General features: G+C 38.2%; 1 protein-coding gene and 1 long non-coding RNA gene across 5 annotated transcripts in view; one reads left to right on the plus strand and one right to left on the minus strand.

Moving 5' to 3' along the window:
* Positions 1-11,140, minus strand: part of SRFBP1 (serum response factor binding protein 1) — a 67,732-nt gene extending 56,592 nt beyond the window's left edge. For 2 of the 3 annotated variants that reach the window (XR_011567596.1, XM_019964657.2), the window contains exon 1: positions 10,953-11,140. Coding sequence is in view for 1 of the 3 variants with exons in the window: in XM_019964657.2 (XP_019820216.2) it covers positions 10,953-10,988 (36 nt within the window). In the remaining 2 variants the exon portion in view is untranslated. Of the gene's footprint in view, positions 1-7,925; positions 7,993-10,952 lie in introns of all 3 variants that reach the window. The other variant, XM_070793267.1, reaches the window with a different exon arrangement.
* Positions 11,141-11,200: 60 nt separating this feature from the next.
* The window catches only part of LOC109561865 (uncharacterized), a 103,689-nt gene continuing 94,347 nt past the window's right edge, over positions 11,201-20,542 (plus strand). Inside the window, exon 1 of one of the 2 annotated variants that reach the window (XR_002181096.2) lies at positions 11,201-11,629. This is a non-coding gene — a long non-coding RNA (uncharacterized lncRNA). The remainder of the gene's footprint in view (positions 11,630-20,542) is intronic. The other variant, XR_011567597.1, reaches the window with a different exon arrangement.

Consider the following 20,542-nt stretch of genomic DNA (forward strand, 5'->3'; position numbering starts at 1 on the left):
TGCTTTCCTAAAACATCTAACCTTTCTCTTCCTCTCCTTCTCAATTTGATGAAGAAAATAAACATCAGATGGGAACCATCATCTTTCTACTATTATGAATGTAAATTTACTTGCATCACCCATCCCCTCTATTAATAAAGTCATGTGCATGCTCAATCATATCCAACTCTTTGTGACCCAAAGGCTATAAGCCCGCCAGGCTCCTCTGTTCATGGGATTTTCCAGACAATAATACTGGAGTGGGTTGTCATTTCCTCCTCCAATTCCCAACCCAGGGATTAAGCCCATGTCTCCTGTGGCTTCTGCACTGGCAGGCAGATTCTTTACCACTGAGCCACCTGGGAAGCACTTAATAAAGTTACAATATAAGAAATATTACTAAACTTTTCTGAGGTTAATCTTCTAACTGTATTTTGGATCCCATTCTTTTCTGCCTTCCTAGAATGCTTACTGCAAACTATGCATTTACTCTAGCATTGTCAATCTCTTAAATGGATGTTTCTCACTCATTTTGAAAAAACTGGGGTACAGTTGCTTTACAATGCTGTGTTAGTGGTGTACAACAAAGTGAGTCAGTTACATGTGTGTATATATATTTCCCTTTCCTTTTGGAGCTCCCTCCCCCCATTCCACCCATCTGGGTCACCACAGAGCACTGAGCTGAGCTCCCTGTGCTACACAACAGGTTTCCATGAGCTATCTATTTTACACATAGTAGTTTATCTATGTCAATTCCAATTTTCCAATTCATCCCCCACATCCGTCCCCACCCCTTGTCCACATTGATTTTTGATCATGTTTGAGTCATTTTCATAAAAAACAGAAACAAAACAACCTCACTACAAAGTTTACAGGAAGCATCATCTCTCTTCAACCGCCCCAGAGTCAGGCTTTTTAGAGATGTTCAAACAGATCACTCCATATATGCATGCCATACAATTCCAGTTTAATTTCCCTTTCCACCAGTCTACTAAATGCTGTCACAAAGACACCAATGACTTCTAAAAGTCCCTGAAGCCAACAGGAATTTTTCAGACTTATTTTGCTTGAAATTTCAGCAGCATTTGATACTGATGAATACTTTCTCCTTCTTAAAATACTCCCCTTTGGCTTGTATACCAGAATATTTATTTTGGTTTTCCTTCTTCCTCTCTAGCCACTTCATCTTCGTCTTCTTTGGAGACACATACACATCTAATCAGTCTTGAACTGATTAGGCCAGCTCTTCCTTTCAAGATGTATTTTTTAGCCCTAAGTGATCTTATGTGTATATACAGTTTTAATTTGCCACCAAAGAAAGATGACTCAAAAATTTCTACAGTTAGCTGAGATCTCCACTTTAGCTCCAGACCTAAATGTGTAACTGCCTACTTAACATTTCAAGTATGCTTAAAAACATCTCCAACTCACACTGAACCCATGCTTTCACTCCCAACTGGATCTCTTTTTTGGTCTTTCATATTTAAGGGAATAGAACAATTTTTTCAATTATAAACCTAACTTTCTTTTCTAAATCCCTCACAATGAATCTATTACTAAGTCCTAATAATTTTATTTCCTAATTATCTGCCAAATTGTACCATTTTTCCTTCTATCTTGACTCTCTTGGCTCTCTCGGCTGAGTTACTGCCAACTAGTTTCTCAATATTGTCCTTCTCCAATCAGTTATCCACAACTCAATCAGAATACATTTTTTAACACTTAGATCTGATGTAACACCTTTACTTATCTCTCTTCAGTTCAGTGGTTTCAACTGTTCTTAGGATGGCCACAAGCACCATCTTTTAGTCCATTCTCACCATGCTTACAACTACCACCAATCTTTACATCTGCCGTCTTCTCTGTTAGGAGTACTCTTTCTCCTCATGTTAGCTTGTTAACATCTTATCTGATTTGGCCTAATTGTCATTTCTCACTAAAGTGTCTCCTGGCCTCCCTCAGAGGGTCAAAAAGTGCTTATAGAATTATCTTGACCCTTATTTTAATATTTTACTTTTAATCTGATAATGCTTAATGTGTCTTTCTCCCACTAGGCTATAAATTCCATGAAAGTAAAATATCTGGTTTTATTCAACATTGTATCTTAACAGTGAGCATAGCAGATGACACAACACATGTTCAATAAATATTTGTTAAGTAAATGAACAGAAAAGGAGCAGTGCTCCCAGTGATCATTCACTGTTTCTAAACAGTAATATTTTAATAGAATATAATCAGATTTCCACTGTCTATATTAACCTCTTTAGAATTTGTTTCAAAGTTAGATCTATTTAGGAAAAAAAAAAACCAACATACTTGCATAAACAAAAAGCCACTGAGATGAGGTTTAAGTGCAAAATGAACTGCTACATTTCATAAGCAGCCTAATAGTGGATTATGATCCACTTCTGAAAGTCAGGTCATTCACAAAATGAATAGCAAGTGATAAATTATGCATTAAAATATATTAACAAATGTTTCCAACCGCTGTACCCTGCAGGTGCAGGAGAAGATTATCCATTTGCTAACTGCTGTTAACCAAACTTAACTAATAAACTGCAGGAAGCAGAACTGGTCCTCAGTTACATTCCAATCATGGGAAAGCTAGACTCCAATTTTAAAAATCCAATTTAAGAAGCACTATGTTTGTCATTACTGCATAAGGGAATTCTGAAAAGCAAAGGGAATGCTTCATGTGCTTAGTTTCATGCCGATGCCAAAAAATGCTTTTTTAGCCTATTAAAATTTTCAGTTATTTGGTAAGTTTAGTATACTAAAAAAATACATATATTCACTTCATATAAAAATGGAATTATTACTTTTATTTCCCTCATACTATTTGTCTCAAACACTTAGCTTTCTCCAAGCATTTAAATTTATTTTTGCACAACTGACAAACAGCTACCAGTAGCCCTTTACTTAGAATTTAAAAGGCTGCCAATTCATTTGTCACCCAGGAATTATGAAGCTGGTTGACAGATATCCCAGACATCAACAAACAGTCCTTAGACACCCAGTACTGTCAGAAGGCCAATGAACTGCTTAAGGGCAACACACTTTGGTGAATTCTTTAACCAAAAGCAAACATAACTGTGATTGTTACAAATGTGAAAAGAGTATAACACTGTTTGGGAGGAAAAGAAGGAAAGAGAAATAAAGTGAGAAAGAACAAAACAGGAATAATAATGAAATGTGCTGACAGGAAAGAGACACAATGAAAAAGAAGTAGAAGAGTGTGAAGTCAAAAACTGAAGGACAAAACTCTGCAGTGCATCATTACCAGGACTGGTAAGGCCACACTGAGTGCTTCTAAGCTGCAAAAGAATGCATTCAGTAACTGCAAGGGCACAAGAAGAAGAGTTAAGACACAAACATCCACATCCACACAAAACACACGCACTCACAGTGAGGTATCACCTAGAACCTGGGCACAGAGATGCCCTCAGTTAACCCGGTGAAACCTGAACACAGTAATGTAAACCTGGATCAACTCTTATGAAGATAGTAGAAAAATTATGATAATTAAATGAAAAGCTAATATACTTGCTCGGAGAAAGACCAAGTGAACATATGGGCAAGACTCAATATAAACACAGGAAAGGGAACCACAAAGAGCAAAAGCTGGCAGTATCTGAATCAAGAAGATTCCAGAGAAAAGTTCCCCAGCTCAGAGCCTTGGGAACTCTAATTTAGACAGGAATAACTCAATTATGGGGACAGATCTTATCACAGCCCAACACTGAATCATGCAACTAAAACCCTTGCTGTGGTAAATGTAAATGTTACTTTGAAATTATGCCTAGTTGGCTATCTGCTAGTCTGTCAATTAGCCAACCTCTTTTGGTAATGTAGTAACTTTGCTACATATATGAATTAGTGAAGTCACTCAGTCGTGTCTGACTCTTTGCAACCCCATGGACTGTCTCCCCCATGGGCTGTAGCCTACCAGGCTCCTCTGTCCATGGGATTTTCCAGGCAAGAGTACTGGAGTGGGTTGCCATTTCCTTCTCAAGGGGATCTTCCTGACCCAGGGATCAAACCCAGGTCTCCCTCGTTGAAGGCAGACGCTTATCTGTCTGAGCCACCAGGGAAGCCCACATATCATACTGTATAAATGCAGTATCATAATATGTATCATTCTACAAGTTACTTTTTCACCTAACACTATTTTCAAAGTTTATCCATAATACATATAGATGTCTTGCATTGATCTAAAATATAGTACACTGCTTATGCTTTGTTTACATAATATATGAATTAATTTATAACACAAACACATGGTTATTAGAAAACAATTATTCAAAGTTCCAGCTGGTCTGGAGAAGCTTGCAGTGCCAAGAAAAATCTGAGTATTCCTCTGTTTTGTAAGACACATTAAAACTTCTTTTTACTCATTACTTAGGGCTTCCCCAATAGCTCAGTTGGTAAAGAATCCACCTGCGATGCAGGAGACCCTGGTTCAATTCCTGGGTCAGGAAGATCTGCTGCAGAAGGGATAGGCTACCCACTCCAGTATTCTTGGGCTTCCCTTATGGCTCAGCTAGTAAGAATTCACCAGCAATGCGGGAGACCTGGGTTCAATCCCTGGGTTGGGAAGATTCCCTGGAGAAAGGAAAGGCTACCCATTTCAGTATTCTGACCTGGAGAATTCCACGGATTGTATACTCCACGTCGTCACAAAGAGTCAGACACGACTCAGCAACTTTCACTTTCATTTTTCACCTGTCAGACTAGCAAATACAAAAGAATATAACACATTTTGCTTGTGAGACTTTGAGCAGGCACTCATGCACTGCTGGTCGGAATGCAAATTGGTATACTCCTGGGGGAAACTGGCAATATCTAACAAAATCCCACTTCCAGGAATCTGTCCAGAAGACATACCTCCAGCTACAGAAGAAGGCTACACACAAGACTACTCAATGTGGCATTCTTACAAAATGTTGCATAAGAGAGAAAATATCGGATATAAACAAAGCATAAGCAATGTACTATTTTAGATCAACGGAGGGATCTGTATGTATTATGGATAAACTCTGAAAATACTGTTAGGTGAAAAAGTAACTTTTAGAATAATGCATAGTATGGTAACTGCATTTATACAGTATGATATCACACATGTAAAGTGTAATACTATACACTGGTTATGTATATGGGTATATGTTACAAAAACTATAAAATACATATGAGAAAACACAGAGAATAAGTAATGTTTACTTCTAATGTGGAAAGGAAGGTAGGTGGAATCAAGCATTATGATATGACAACATACTGATATTTGCTAAATATAGGAAGTAGATTACAAGGATATTTTTTGTATCATTTTTCCATACATTTACACTATTTCATAGTTAATAACATTAACTACAGTTTTATACAGAGGACTTCTAATTTGACCAATTGGATGATATCTTATTACTGAATTATATCTTTTATTTCTGATGAGCAACAATTTAAAAATTCTAGCGTGCTTGGTGATTGTCTACAACTTAATCATGACTGAGTATATGCTGCCACCTAGCCTAATTTCCTAGAACTGTTAAAGAACTGAACAGAAAATGATTCTCTTATACTGAACCTAGTTTAGTATTTCAGTAAAGAATTATTTAAAAAGTTATCACATATTTAATTATGAAACTGGAGCTTTGCAACTTCAAAAACATATACAAAATTAGTTTTTGACAATAAGCCTTTGCAAATCAGCTTGTTCTCTGTCATTTTAGTTTCTACTATCTTAAAGGACATGGAAAGCAATTTTTAAATAGACTCCTTGATAATCTGCTATCAAGAATAAAATAATGTCAGTTTCATATAGAAGCCCTTGGTCCTCCTATGGAATTAAAGTACTTTACCATATTAGAATGTTTCACTTTCTAATTCTCATTTTTATATATCATTGCAGCCTAAAGAAACAGATGACTAGAGAAAATCCAGCTCTAGATTCACAAATTCTTTATCCAGTAAATGCCTTGGCACTATTGTTTTCAATTATACATCCCTTTTCTGGTTCTAATGGTAAGGGAGAAAGAAGTTTACACTTAGAAGATTTCTCCCCCTCATTTGAACATTAAGTGATTCAAGTTGAGCTATTCATACTTTTATCTGCCCAGTAAGTATATAGTACCTATTATTACCCATACACAAGGAACTATGTTAGAGATTAGGGAAGCTACTATAATAAATCAGTTAAATATTCTCTCTTCAAAGTCCACATGAGTACTTTTGAAGATAAAATATGCAACAAATAATCATAAGATTAAGTAAAAAGTGATTATTTTATTTTTTTAAAAAGTAAAGGTAGGAGCTTATATTCTTTCAGAAGACTACATGTATTTTAAGAACCTAGAGTCAGGAAGTGTTCTGTAACTGTTAGCTGTCAGCCTTGGAAAACAACTGGGGAAAAAAAAAAGAATTAGGGCTGAACACATTGAAAGTTCGCATAATATAATAGTTGTGTCTGCAGTCAGGCTTTTATTTTTACAAAAGACATTCTGGGAAATTAAATATACTGTAAATTAGCTGGCCATATAAGTTTTTAAAAGAAAAGACTATAACCTCTGCCCCCCAGAGACAGGCATAATAAGCACAACAAATTGCACATAATTTCAGGCAGTTATATGATCCCTGAAATCTTCCTGAATCTCAGTTATAGGAGAGCTAATTATTCAGTTATCAAGGATCAAAAAAACGATGTCTCAAGTTACTCAGTCAACACACAGGCACTGCGGATATGATGGTGAGCAAAAATTTAGTCAGGTAGAGGGCATAAGAAATCTCTCATGTTCACATGCCCCTCATATTAAGCAATTCTTACAAATGCTAAAATGAAGTAAATAGTGCTACAAAAGCTCACAAAAGGAGCAAATGGAAGTCAAGAACCATTTCCCTGATAAAGCAACAAAAAAGTATAGAATGTACTGAGAGGAAAAGGAGCTATGGATAAAAGGAATACCATCTATGCATATGGTAGGGCTATGACTGACAAGGAGGAAAGCCAGTGTGGCTTAAGTACAGTGCCTGAGGCAGGTGAGGGGTGTGGTGTAATAGTGGAGAGATTGGCCTTCTTTAGATTGGTCTTGACCAAAAGCAACAGGAAGCCACCACATCAGTTTTAAGCAAGAAAACACATGATTATGCATGTTTTTAAGATCACGCTTCATTTGTACTACAGAGATGAGATTAGAAGATGGGTCAAGTAGTTGGGAGGCAATGACAGTAGTTCTGCTGGGAGATATAGCTTGGATTTGGATAGTGAGGATGAAGGAAAACCTACAGGGGTGGGATGGGGGTGGGAGGGAGGCTCAAGAAGGAGGGGGCTGATTCGAGTTGTTGTATGGCAGAAACCAATACAACACTGAAAAGCAATTCTCCTCCAATTCAAAATAAACAAATTTTTTTTAAAGGGGGAAAATGTAATGGAAAGACATGAAAGAAAACAGTGAATTTGAACTCTTTTTCATATATATATATTTCTTCCTTAAAGAACTTAATTCATTTAACCAATTTCCTATGAGATTATTTCTCTTCGTTTCCATTAAGCTATTTTATAGTAATGACATTAGCCATTTATCTGTCGTATCTACTGTATTTTTCTTCTAACTGGTTGTCTCATTTCTTCCCCCTGGGTTTTTGAATTTTTATGTAAGCAATATGTTTTTCCCTTTGTAGTCATTGTCCTATTAATTTTAAATTATAACACTCTTCTTCCACCATCACCACTTTGTCTTTTTTCCCCTACTTTCATATTATAACATATAAGATTTACTTCAGTATGGGATGTATAAACTTACTAATTTGATTAGTTCATTCACTTATCCAGCAAACATTCATATACCACACATGGCGCAGGTGATAGACCCACACACAAAAAGAGAGAAACAGGTAAACAAATGCTTTCAGGGTAGAGAGCATCCTGGTTGCATAAAGAATGGACACCTAGCTCATACCGAGATGAATTGGTGACGACATCCTAAAGGTCAAATTTTAACTGTTCTGAAGAGGGCTGGAAAGTAGCTAAAAGGAAAAAGAAAGAACCTTTAAGTGAAGAGTAAAGTAAATGACTGTCACCACTCTTCAGAGTAATTTCAAAATCGAACAGGAAACTCACTAGTATTTGCAGTGAATTTCCAAGGACATCACTCAGATTACGGGCTTTTATATCTCACCTGTAATCTAACAGGAAAAAAGACCACCAAATGCTTTCTGTAATTAGCACGAGATTAATGTATGGTTATTAATATAAACCAAATACCTTCAAGAGTTCTCTTCAATATACCCTGTTGTCTACTGTCAAGTGAAATGCAGACTTATTAACCTGGCAGTAAGACAGTAACGTGGGCCTTAGGAAGCCTCACTACGAACAAAGCTAGTGGAAGTGATAGAATTCCAGTTGAGCTATTTCAAATCCTAAAAGATGAAGCTGTGTAAGTGCTGCACTCAATAGGCCAGCAAATTTAGAAAACTCAGCAGTGGCCACAGGACTGGAAAAGGTCAGTTTTCATTCCAATCCCAAAGAAAGGCAACGCTCAAACTACTGCACAACTGTAGTCATCCCACATGCTAGCAAAGTAATGCTTAAAATTCTCCAAGCCAGGCTTCAACAGTACATGAACCCTGAACTTTCAGATGTTCAAGCTGGATTTAGGGAGAGGAACCAGAGATCAAATTGACAACATCTGCTGGATCACAGAAAAAGCAAGAGAGTTCCAGAAAAACATCTACTTCTGCTTTATTAACTACACCAAAGCCTTTGACTGTGTGGATCACAACAAACTGTGGAAAATTCTTCAAGAGAGGGCAATACTGGACCACCTGATCTGCCTCCTGAGAAATCTGGAGCTCAGGAAGCAACAGTTAGAACCGGACATGGAACAAACTAGTTCCAAATAAGGAAAGGGGTATGTCAAGGCTGTATATTGTCACCCTGCTTATTTAACTTATATGCAGAGTACATCATGAGAAACACTGGGCGGGGAGAAGCACAACCTGGAATCAAGATTGCCAGGAGAAATATCAACAACCTCGGATATGCAGATGACACCACCCTTGTGGCAGAAAGTGAAGAACTAAAGAGCCTTTTGATGAAAGTGAAAGAGCAGAGAGAAAAAGTTGGCTTAAAGCTCAACATTCAGAAAACGAAGATCATGGCATCTGGTCTCATCACTTCATAACAAATAGATGGGGAAACAATGGCAATAGTGGCTGACTTTATTTTGGGGGGCTCCAAAATCACTGCAGATGGTTACTGCAGCCATGAAATTAAAAGACGCTTACTCCCTGGAAGAAAAGTTATGACCAAGCTAGACAGCATATTAAAAAGCAGAGATATTACTTTGCCAACAAAGGTCCATCCAGTCAAAGCTATGTTTTTTCCAGTGGTCATGTATGGATGTGAGAGTTGGACTATAAAGACAGCTGATCACTGAAGAATTGATGCTTTTGAACTGTGGTGCTGGAGAAGACTCTTGAAAGTCCCCTGGACTTCAAGGTCCAACCAGTCCATCCTAAAGGAAATCAGTCCTGAATATTCATTGGAAGGACTGATGCTATGCTGAAACTCCAAATGCTTAGGCCACCTAATGTGAAGAACTGACTCATCTGAAAAGACCAATGCTGGCAAAGACTGAAAGCGGGAGGAGAAGGTGAGGACAGAGAATGATAGGGTTGGATGGCATCACCGACTCAATGGACATGAATTTGAGTCAACTCCAGGAGTTGGTGATGGACAGGGAAGCCTGGCATGCTTCAGTCCATGGGGTTGCAGAGTCTGACACGACTGAACAACTGAACTGAAGACAGTAATACACTAGCTTTATTTCCTACTTCATCTCACAAGTTCTCATGAGTAGAGTGTTCTTTACTCCTGTATAACTCAAGGTGTTTCCCACTTCCACTTCCCCCACTCCCCGATACTTTTAGAGAATTTAATATACTTTATATAAAAACATAATTCTCAACCATTGCCATATTTATATTACCTTTTTTTCTTTTAACACCAAAAACATCCTTTCTTCGCCTATGTGTCCCTCTGGCTAGAATGCCTTCTTTCCCCTTCATTGAATCACTAAATGCAATCTTGTGTAAGATCCTTAAAGATCAAGACCAAATATCACTCATTTCATTTTGCTTTCTTTGGAAACTTTTCTGCACTAAGTATCTTTTTTTTTTCCTGTGAGTATTCTGTATCATTGATGGATGCTGATTACCCTTTCCTACCTGAAAACAGGTTGGTTAAAAACAGAAAGTATGTCTAAAGAGCAGACACATAACCACTGAATAAATACGAAGAACTTCCTTTGCTGGAGCTGTAAAGTTCTTAACTGACCCCCGCTTTCCAGCCTACTTCAATTCTTCGATGACTTTTGAATTTCCTGAATAGAACCAGAAACCAGAAAGGGGATAATGACAGAAACGGTAAGCTAGTAAAATTAACCCGTAAGGGTGGAGGTGATGAGGGCAAATGTCTGATAAGACTGGATTTAAGAGAGTTGAGATGAAAACTTGGGGGCAGCAAGTATTAAAATTTTGCTGCAAATGGTAGCAGAGAAATGGAACAAAAGCTGAAGGAAGAAATGAGGTACTGAGGAAGCATTCATCCTTATAAATGATACGGTCTCATTCAAGACGAGCAATTTCCTAGGAAAAGCCACCGCTCTCAACCTCTCAAGGAAAGTACTACCATGAGCTTCCTTTTACAGACGGTTACTGAATAGAGAAATTAAATGATCTTCCCAAGGTCCATGGAAAAAAATTCAAGACAACCGACAGCCAAAGACATTTCAGTCACCTAGAAACCAGGAGGTGGAAGAGTACGGGTGGGGAGTTACAGCTGTCAGTTCTCAGAGTTCCGGAAAATCCGCCTGAGCCATCAGGCGCACTTCCCGCTTCGTCCCAGACCCTTCCAAAAGACGCAGAAAAGCCGTCCTGAGGCCCCCAAAGATCAGCCCCACACGTTTCCAGACCTCCGTGCTCACCTCATTATTGAGGTTCAAAGTCTCCGGCTCGGCCATGGTAGCTCTTAGCAGAAGATCCGCTGCTGCCGCATGTGAACTGTAGCTGCCGGAACGCGGATGCGTCCTCACGCCCCCAACGGCGGCCTCAGTGGCCCAAAATGCATCCGCCTTCTGCTCAAGCAGACGCGTAAGTAAAAGGTATACTGACTTTGAGGGGAGGAGCGGAAGTGACGAAGAACAACTTCCTGCGTAGAGTGCGCCGTACCGGATTTGCGTGTTCCTATGGAAACCAGGCAGGCCGGTGGCTGAGAGGGTGTTCCGCAAGTAATTGCCTTCTTCAGAAGTTTTTCAAGATGCTGATTTTCTTATATTCCTTTGCAGAATGGTTCCAGCTTTGTAAGGACCTTGTTTTTCTTGTCTCAATGGGAATGAAAACCTTTATGAAAGGATCACTTGAGCGACCAGTTTTGCCCCGAATTTTTACCTAGCTTCTGTGAAGATTTCTGCGTTTTTGACAAGCACCTTTGTTAGATTCACCTTTTTTCCTATCCTCACGGTATAGGCATGGTCATATTTTTCTGCACACTGAAAGGTTTAAATTTATATAGAGAACATATAAGCAAAACCAGGATGTACAGTTGCTGCTGCTTGTGAAAATGGCTGTTTTGAAGTATAATGTGCATGCAGAGAACCAAGGAGTGAGTCGGAATTAAATAACATTATTAATAGTTAACGCCTGGTGGTATTGAGCTTTATAAGGGGTCCAGTACGTGTATTATCTCTAAAATAGTCAAATCTAAAGAGATAGGAACTATTATTCTTATTCTACAGATTTGGAAACTAACTTTTGAGGAACCAAGTGTCTTACCAAGAGTTGCCCAGCTGGAGCCCACCACTGCTACAGGACCTCAGGGCTGGTGACATAATTTGAGGGGCCCAGGGCAAAATGAAAATGCAGGACACCACTCCCCAACCCCGTTCCCCGCCCCTGGCCCAATTCAAAAAGTGGGGGAAAGTTTCTTTTCTTCTGTGGTGTCTTTTGACCTGTCATGTGCTTTTTATTTGGTGTTTAATGTGGTGCTTCTTCAAGCAACAGGGATGCCTTGGGGCTAGTGCACACCTTCACAGGTGCCTGGAACCCATGTTTGAGGACCCAGGGAGGGGTTCCTGTACTGGACCAAGATGGCAGCAATTGCCAGGCAGAGACTGGGAAGTAGGAAGCCAGAGAATCCGAATGGGAGTATGTGATAGGAAAGACCACACTGATCTGAGACTAAACTCTTGACATATGTTCCATTGTCCCACTGGATTTCACTTAACAAAACTCAAATTCTCAAACTTATTAAGAATTTCAAAACTGTAATGAAAGAAAATTTAAACCAGGCCCCCTTCTGAGGTTCTGCCCAAGAAGAGGGTGCTGTGTAGAGTCTATGCTCTTGACTCCTGAGTCTGTATTCAGTTTACAACTTAGTCTTGTCTTTGGATTGGTATTCTTTAATGTATGATTTGGGCACAGTTGGATTAACCCTGGCTTTCTGTTTGACTAGTGTTGTGTAAAGGTAGTTTTTGTATTCATAAATCATATGCTGAAATTGTAGTTATCTTCATATTCAGCTAGTTCTTCTTATCAAAACTGATCTCCTGGAGTGAAGGGGCTTTTCACCCCAGTTGGGGAGTAGGCACTTCAGGCATAAAATATATAGGAAAGGATGTTTTAAAGATAAATGTAGAGCTTATGGGAAATCTGTCTTCTAATTCAGGAAAAATGTGTTTTTAGTATGATTCCATAATGCTTTAAAATTATTTTTATTTACAGTTTTCTACTTTTATTTTGAAATTTTTTATGTACTGTTTATTCTTTTATGTGATCAATTCAGTTTAATTCACTCAGTCATGTCCGACTTTTTGTGACCCAATGGACTTCAGTACAGCAGGCCTCCCTGTCCATCACCAATGCCCGGGGTTTACTAAAACTCATTTCCATTGAGCTGGTGATGCCATCCAACCATCTCATCCTCTGTCATCCCCTTCTCCCACCCTCAATCTTTCCCAGCATCACGGTCTTCTCAAATGAGTCAGTTCTTCACATCAGGTGGCCAAAGTATTGGAGTTTCAGCTTCAGCATCAGTCTTTCCAGTGAACATTCTGGACTGATTTCCTTTAGGATGGACTAGTTGGATCTCCTTGCAAGTCCAAGGGACTCTCAAGAGTCTTCTCCAACACCACAGTTCAAAAGCATCAATTCTTTCGCACTCAGCTTTCTTTATAGTCCAACTCTCACATCCATACATGACTACTAGAAAAACCATAGCCTTGACTAGATGGACCTTTGTTGGCAAAGTAATGTCTCTGCTTTTTAATATGCTGTCTAGGTTGGTCATAACTTTTCTTTCAAGGAGTAAGCGTCTTTTAATTTCATGGCTAAGCACCACATGGCTAATTTTATGTGATAAGCTCTCAGTAAACTTAGATATCATTTTTAAAGTGACTAGTAGTTTTTCATTGTCCTTGCTGTATCACTTCCTTATCTATCCAGCTGTCTTTTGATGCTGCAATCTCAAAATTTTTGATTCTTTACAAAGGTGATTCTAGTAATGAATATTTCCTCTAATAATGTATTAATATTTATGTTAATCAGGCTACATGTTTCTGTAGAAAGCAGTACCTACTTGTTTTATTTTTGAAGAACTGAGCTGGATCAGTTAAATGCTGTCAGAGATATGAAACAGCAATAGTATTACCATTAAAAGCAACTGGTATGAGACCTCTTTTGTCTTTATTACAGTGTTCCATTTAATGGAAGTAAGGATTCCCAAACGTATACAATGGGGACTCAAGTTTTCTAACTTGAAGTTTCTTAAGACTTTATCAGATTCCACTGTATTTGTCTACTCAGGCTACAACAAAATAGCACAGACTGGGTGACTTAAACAACAGAAATTTCTTTTCTTACATTTGCTAAAACTTCTAATATATTCTACATCATTCCTGATTTTAATGGGAATAGCTTTAATATTTTACCATTTGAAGTGACATTTTGTGTTTGTTGTAGTGAATAGTTTAATAAAACTCAGGTAGTTTTCTTGTATTTGTCTAGCCTTTTTTTTTTTTTGATATGTAGAAGTGGTTGATGAAAAAAGAAAATGCTTTTTCAATTTCTTTTGTTTTGATCATACAGTGTGTTTTTCCCTTTAAAGCATTTCCCCCACATATGTTCTAATTTTATTGTGGCCTTTGGAAAAGTATAGGTGTGGACCTTAGCATCAGGCCTGCCTGTATGTGGACCCTAGCAGTAAGCCTGCTCATCTGTGTCTCATGCACAGCCCTCACCAGCCATCCTTCCTGTGGACCCTGCCAGTAGGCTTACCCAGGATCTCTGGGCAGTTTGCCTGGTAAATGACATTCCTGTGAAGCCAGATTGGAAAGTCTATTAGAGGACAATGCAAGGCTACTATGATAATGGAAATCAAGGAAACATGATACCACCAAAGAAGCAAAATAAAGATCAAGTAACCGACCCTAAGGAAATGGTGACTAGCAATTTTCCTGACAGAGAATTCAAAATAATCATCTTATATTAACCTCAGTGAGCTAAAAGAGAGCAGACACATAAAACGAAATATCATCAAGAAAACAATATATTAATAAAATGAGAAATTCAACGTCTTTTCATGATAAAAACTCTCAACAAATTGGGTATAGCAGAAATGTACCTCAGCATAATAAAATCCATGTGTAACAAGCCCAAAGCTAACAGCTGAATGGTGGAAAATTTTTCGTCTGATGTCAGGAATGAGACAAGGATGCTCACTCCCACTATTCCTATGCAACACAATACTGGAAATCCTAGCCAGAACAATTTGGCAAGAAAAGGAAATAAAGGGCACCAGAATTAAAAAAGAAGAAGTAGAATGATTTCTGTTTGCAGATGACATGATCTTATGTGTAGAAACCTTGAAAATTCCACACACATAAAAAGTGGACTAATAATATACACATTCTGTAAAGTTTCAGGATAAAAATCAACAAATAAAAATTGTGTTTCTGTACACTTAACAATGTTCTATCCCAAAAGCAAATTAAGAAAACAATCCCATTTAAAATAGCAGAAGAAAGAATAAGATATTTAAAATAAATGTAATCAAGGCGGTGTGAAACTTGTACACTAAAAACTATAAAACACTGATGAAAGAAATTAAAGCAGGGCAAATAAATGAAAAGACGATCCTGTGTCTATGGACTGGAAAAATAAATATTGTTAAAATGCCCATACTACCCAAAGCAAATTCAATGCTTTTAAATAGAAAAAACAATCCTAAAATGCATATGGAATTATTAAAGACCCTAAATAACCAAAACAATTTTGAGCAAGAATAATAAACCTGGAGGCATCACCCATCCTTTTCAAAATGTACTACAAAGCTACAGTAATCACAACAGTATGGAAACAGTATGGTAAAAGCAGGCACGCACACACTCACACACGGAACAGAATAAATATTCCAGGGATAAGCCCACACATAGAGTCGATTGATTTTTTTTACAAAGATGCCAAGAATATACACTGGGGAAAAGATTTAAAAAAGAAAGACTCTTTTAAAACTCTCACAATAAATGGTGTTGTGAAAACTATATCTACCTGCAAAAAAGACCTTAAACCACAAAAGTCCTTAAACCAACAAAACATAAGGAAAAAGCTTCTTGACACTGGCCTTGGTAATGATATTGGATATATCACCTAAAAGTTCAGGGAAGTGTGGATAAGTAGTATTACAGCAAACTGAAAAGCTGCAAAACAAAGGAAATCATCAAAGTTAACATGCTAAGTCACTTCAGTTGTGTCTGACTCTGTGCAACCCCATAGATGGCAGCCCACCAGGCTCTCCTGTCCCTGGGATTCTCCAGGCAAGAACACTGGAGTGGGTTGCCATTTCCTTCTCCAATGCATGAAAGTGAAAAGTGAAAGTGAAGTCGCTCAGTCGTGTCCGACTCTTAGCGACCCCATGGATTGCAGCCTAACAGGCTCCTCCGTCCATGGGATTTTCCAAGCAACAGTACTGGAGTGGGGTGCCATTGTAACTCACAAAATGGGAAAATTTCAGACCATACATCTGATAAAGGGTTAATATTTGAAAGTTATACGACTCAATACCAAAAGGAAAACAGCCCAAGTTTAAAAAAAAAAAAATGGGCAAAGGACCTGTACAGACATGTCTCCAAAAAAGACATACAGATAACCAGCATGTATGTGAAAATATGTTTAACATCAATAGTCATCCCGGAAACACAAATCCAAATCACAGTGAGATACCACCTTGCATCTGTTAGGATTTCTATAAACAAAAAACAGAACATAACAAATATTGGTACTAATGTGTAGAAAAAGGAACCCTTACACATTGTGGGAATGTAAATTGAGGCAGCCAATGTTTACTGCAGCATTATTCACAGTAGCCAAGACAAGGAAGCAACTTAAATGTTCATCAGTGGATTACTGGAAAATGAAAATGCGATTCACACAAGCACAAAGATATTACTCAAGTTTTAAAAAGAAGGAAATTCTGCCATTTGTAATAACATGGTTGAACCTGGAAGACATCATACTAAGTGAAATAAGCCAGACACAGAAAGACAAATACTACATAATTTCAGTTTAGCCACTCAATCATGTCCGACTCTTTGTGACCCAATGGACTGCAGCACACCAGGCTTCCCTGTCCATCACCAAGTCCGGGAGCTTGCTCAAACTCATGTCCATTGAGTTGGTGACGCCATCCAACCAACTCATCCTCTGTCAGCTCCTTCTCCTCCTGCCTTCAGTCTTTCCCAGAATCAGGGTCTTTTCTAAGGAGTCAGTTCTTTGGATCAGGTGGTCAAAGTATTGGAGTTTTACCTTAACATCAGTCCTTCCAATAAATATTCAGGACTGATCTCCTTTAGGATGGACTGGTTGGATCTCCTTGCAGTCCAAGGGACTCTCAAGAGTCTTCTGCAACACCACAGTTCAAAAGCATCAATTCTTTGGTACTCAGCTTTCTTTGTAGTCCAGCTCTCACATCCATACATGACAACTGGAAAAACCATAACTTTGACCAGATGGACCTTTGTCAGCAAAGTAATGTCTCTGCTTTTTAATATGCTGTCTAGGTTGGTCATAACTTTCCTTCCAAGGAGTAAGCGTCTTTTAATTTCATGGCTGCAATCACCATCTGCAGTGATTTTAGAGCCTCCCAAAATAAACTCTCTCACTGTTTTCATTGTTTCCCCATCTATTTGCCATAAACTGATGGGACCAGATGCCACGATCTTAGTTGTTTGAATGTTGAATTTTAAGCGAGGTTTTCACTCTCCTTTTTCATTTTCATCAAGAGGCTTTTTAGTTGTTCTTCTTCACTTTCTGCCATAAGGGTGATGTCATTTGTGTATCTGAAGTTATTGTATTTCTCCCGGCAATCTTGATTCCAGCTTGTGCTTAATCCAGCCCAGCGTTTCTCATGATGTACTCTGCATATAAGTTAAGTAAGCAGGGTGACAATATACAGCCTTGATGTACTCCTTTCCCGATTTGGAATCAGTCTATTGTTACATGTCTAGTTCTAATTGTTGCTTCTTGATCTGCATACAGATTTCTCAGGAGGCAGGCAGGGTGATCTGGTATTCCCAGCTCTTGAAGAATTTTCCACAGTTTGTTGTGATCCACACTGTCAAAGGCTTTGGCATAATAAATAAAGTAGAAGTAGATGTTTTTCTGGAACTCTCTTGCTTTTTCTATGATCCAACGGATGTTGGCAATTTAATCTCTGCTTCCTCTGCCTTTTCTAAACACGGCTTGAATATCTGGAAGTTAACACTACGTAATACTACTTACATCAGGAATCTAAAACTGTCAGACTCATAGAAGCGGAATAGAATCATGATTGCCAGAGGCTGGAGGGAGGGAAAAGTGGGAAAGTATTAGTCAAAAGGCACAAAGTTTTAGTTATACAAAATAAATAGGTACTATGTATGATGCTTGGAGAAGGCAATGGCACCCCACTCCAGTATTCTTGCCTGGAAAATCCCATGGACGGAGGAGCCTGGAGGGCTGCAGTCCATGGGGTCGCTGAGGGTTGGACGTGACTGAGCGACTTCACTTTCACTTTTCACTTTCATGCATTGGAGAAGGAAATGGCAACCCACTCCAGTGTTCTTGCCTAGAGAATCCCAGGGATTGGGGAGCCTGATGGGCTGCCGTCTATGGGGTCTCACAGAGTCGGACACGATTGAAGTGACTTAGCAGTTAGCATGGATGATGCTAAAGCTGAAACTCCAGTACTTTGGCCACCTCATGTGAAGAGTTGACTCATTGGAAAAGACTCTGATGCTGGGAGGGATTCAGGGCAGGAGGAAAAGGGGACGACAGAGGATGAGATGGCTGGATGGCATCATCGACTCGATGGACATAAGTTTGAGTGAACTCCGGGAGTTGGTGATGGACAGGGAGGCCTGGCGTGCGGCAATTCATTGGGTCACAAAGAGTCGGACACGACTGAGCGACTGAACTGAACTGATTTACTATACAGCATAGTTCTTACAGTTAACAATACATTATTGTATGTTTAAAATTTGCCAAGAGGATGAATCTTGAAAACATTTTAGTGTTTTTATCATCAGAACAATAATAAAAAGGACAGGAGGAAACTATTGGAGGTGATGGATATTTTAATGGCATAGATTGTGTTGATGGTTTCACAGTATATACGTCTCTCCAAAGTCATCAAGTTGTATATATTAATTATTTACAGCTTTTTGTATGTCAATTATGCCTCAATACTTTTTTTTTCTTTTTTTTTTTTTAGAAAAGACAGCTATGGTGTATAAAAAAGTAAAGAGAAATGCTACACCTTTCTCTCACTTGAATAAGTGGATAAAGAGAACTTAATATTGAAATACCTGTCAGTTTTTGAAAGCATGTTGTTTACAATCTTTAGTACTTGAACTATTATTATTAATTCACCTCACCACAGATTCCAACACAACCGAGTATTTCAATCCCAGGTTAAGAACCACTGCATTAAGTTTCTCAGTTATTCTGGCTCTGCACTTTCAATCCTCTATCCCCTGGATGGCAGTGTTGTTCTCCAAATTTCACATTACAATAGAAATTTGACATCTTAAAGAAAGCCATCTGAATAAATGGCTTATGATGATAGCATTTTTGACTTAAAAGGAAAAGAGATGGATGCCTCAGATTTTATATTTTTAATGTTCTGGTATCAATTTTTAATTTGAAGTGAATTACCAGGCAATAATAAATCCTCAAATTGAGCCACTAATGGATGTATTTGATTCAATGTTTTATATACATAACATACTGAAGAGACAAGTAGTTGGCAAGCTAGACTAATATATTTATTTACTAAGTCAATCCTCCAGTCTAACAGATTTTTTTTTTCCCTAAATTGCATGTCAATGTTTATGGAATATTTTGGTTAGATTTGTTACTTTATATCTCTGGAAAATTTAAAGAAAAGTTTCTGTTGTAGGAATTTTAGGTCTTAGAAAATTTTAAAATAGCTAGTTAATATTATGTAGTCAAGTTTTACAAAATCTGAAGGGATGGAGTTTAGCAGTTTAGCACTTTGTCTAAGAGCTTTGGCTGTGGAATCAGACTGATATCAAATTCTAATTCTGTCTTAGTAGCTATATGCCCTTGGGCAAATTATATCAGCTCTCTGTGACAAGATTTCTTTATTTATAAAAATGGGAATGATAATCACCCTCACAAGATTGTTGTTTAAATGAAAACACAATCTAGAGTTGAATATTTACCTCTCAATAATTTAATCTGCTATTAGTTTCCATTATCCAAATTGATCTTGACAGTGACTTTGGAAGATAGGCTTGGTACATATGAAGAGTGCATGTCTAATCAATAAGAAATATGCCTGAGATCAAAGAGGTAATAAGAGGGCAATCCAAGTATCTTGACATAAAATTGATGGTGGCAGTTTTACAACAACTGTATATGAATGTATAAATTACATTAATAATTTATGACTGCTATTCTTTCCCATTCACCTAATTGTTTATTGATTTTTTTAGCAATTAATGAATGAGCTAAGGTATTTTATAAACTATAAATCAACACATATATGATTTATTTTAATTATTACCAATTAGCCCAAGATAGGCTCAAAGATTATGCAAGAAAATCTATAATAATTTAATTTAAGTTTAGAAAGTATTAAAGTTTCCAAAAACATTATTGGGCAGACATAGAAATTAAAACTTTTTAAATTTTTAAAATATGTTCAGTTCAGTTCAGTCGCTCAGTCGTGTCTGACTCTTTGCGACCCCATGAATCGCAGCACGCCAGGCCTCCCTGTCCATCACCAACTCCCGGAGTTCACTCAGACTCACATCCATCGAGTCAGTGGTGCCATCCAGCCATCTCATCCTCTGTCGTCCCCTTCTCCTCCTGCCCCCAATCCCTCCCAGCATCAGAGTCTTTTCCAGTGAGTCAACTCTTCGCATGAGGTGGCCAAAGTACTGGAGTTTCAGCTTTAGCATTATTCCTTCTAAAGAAACCCCAGGGTTGATCTCCTTCAGAATGGACTGGTTGGATCTCC

The sequence above is a fragment of the Bos indicus genome, chromosome 7, assembly GCF_029378745.1.
Source record: "Bos indicus isolate NIAB-ARS_2022 breed Sahiwal x Tharparkar chromosome 7, NIAB-ARS_B.indTharparkar_mat_pri_1.0, whole genome shotgun sequence".
In the NCBI taxonomy this organism is placed as follows: domain Eukaryota; kingdom Metazoa; phylum Chordata; class Mammalia; order Artiodactyla; family Bovidae; genus Bos; species Bos indicus.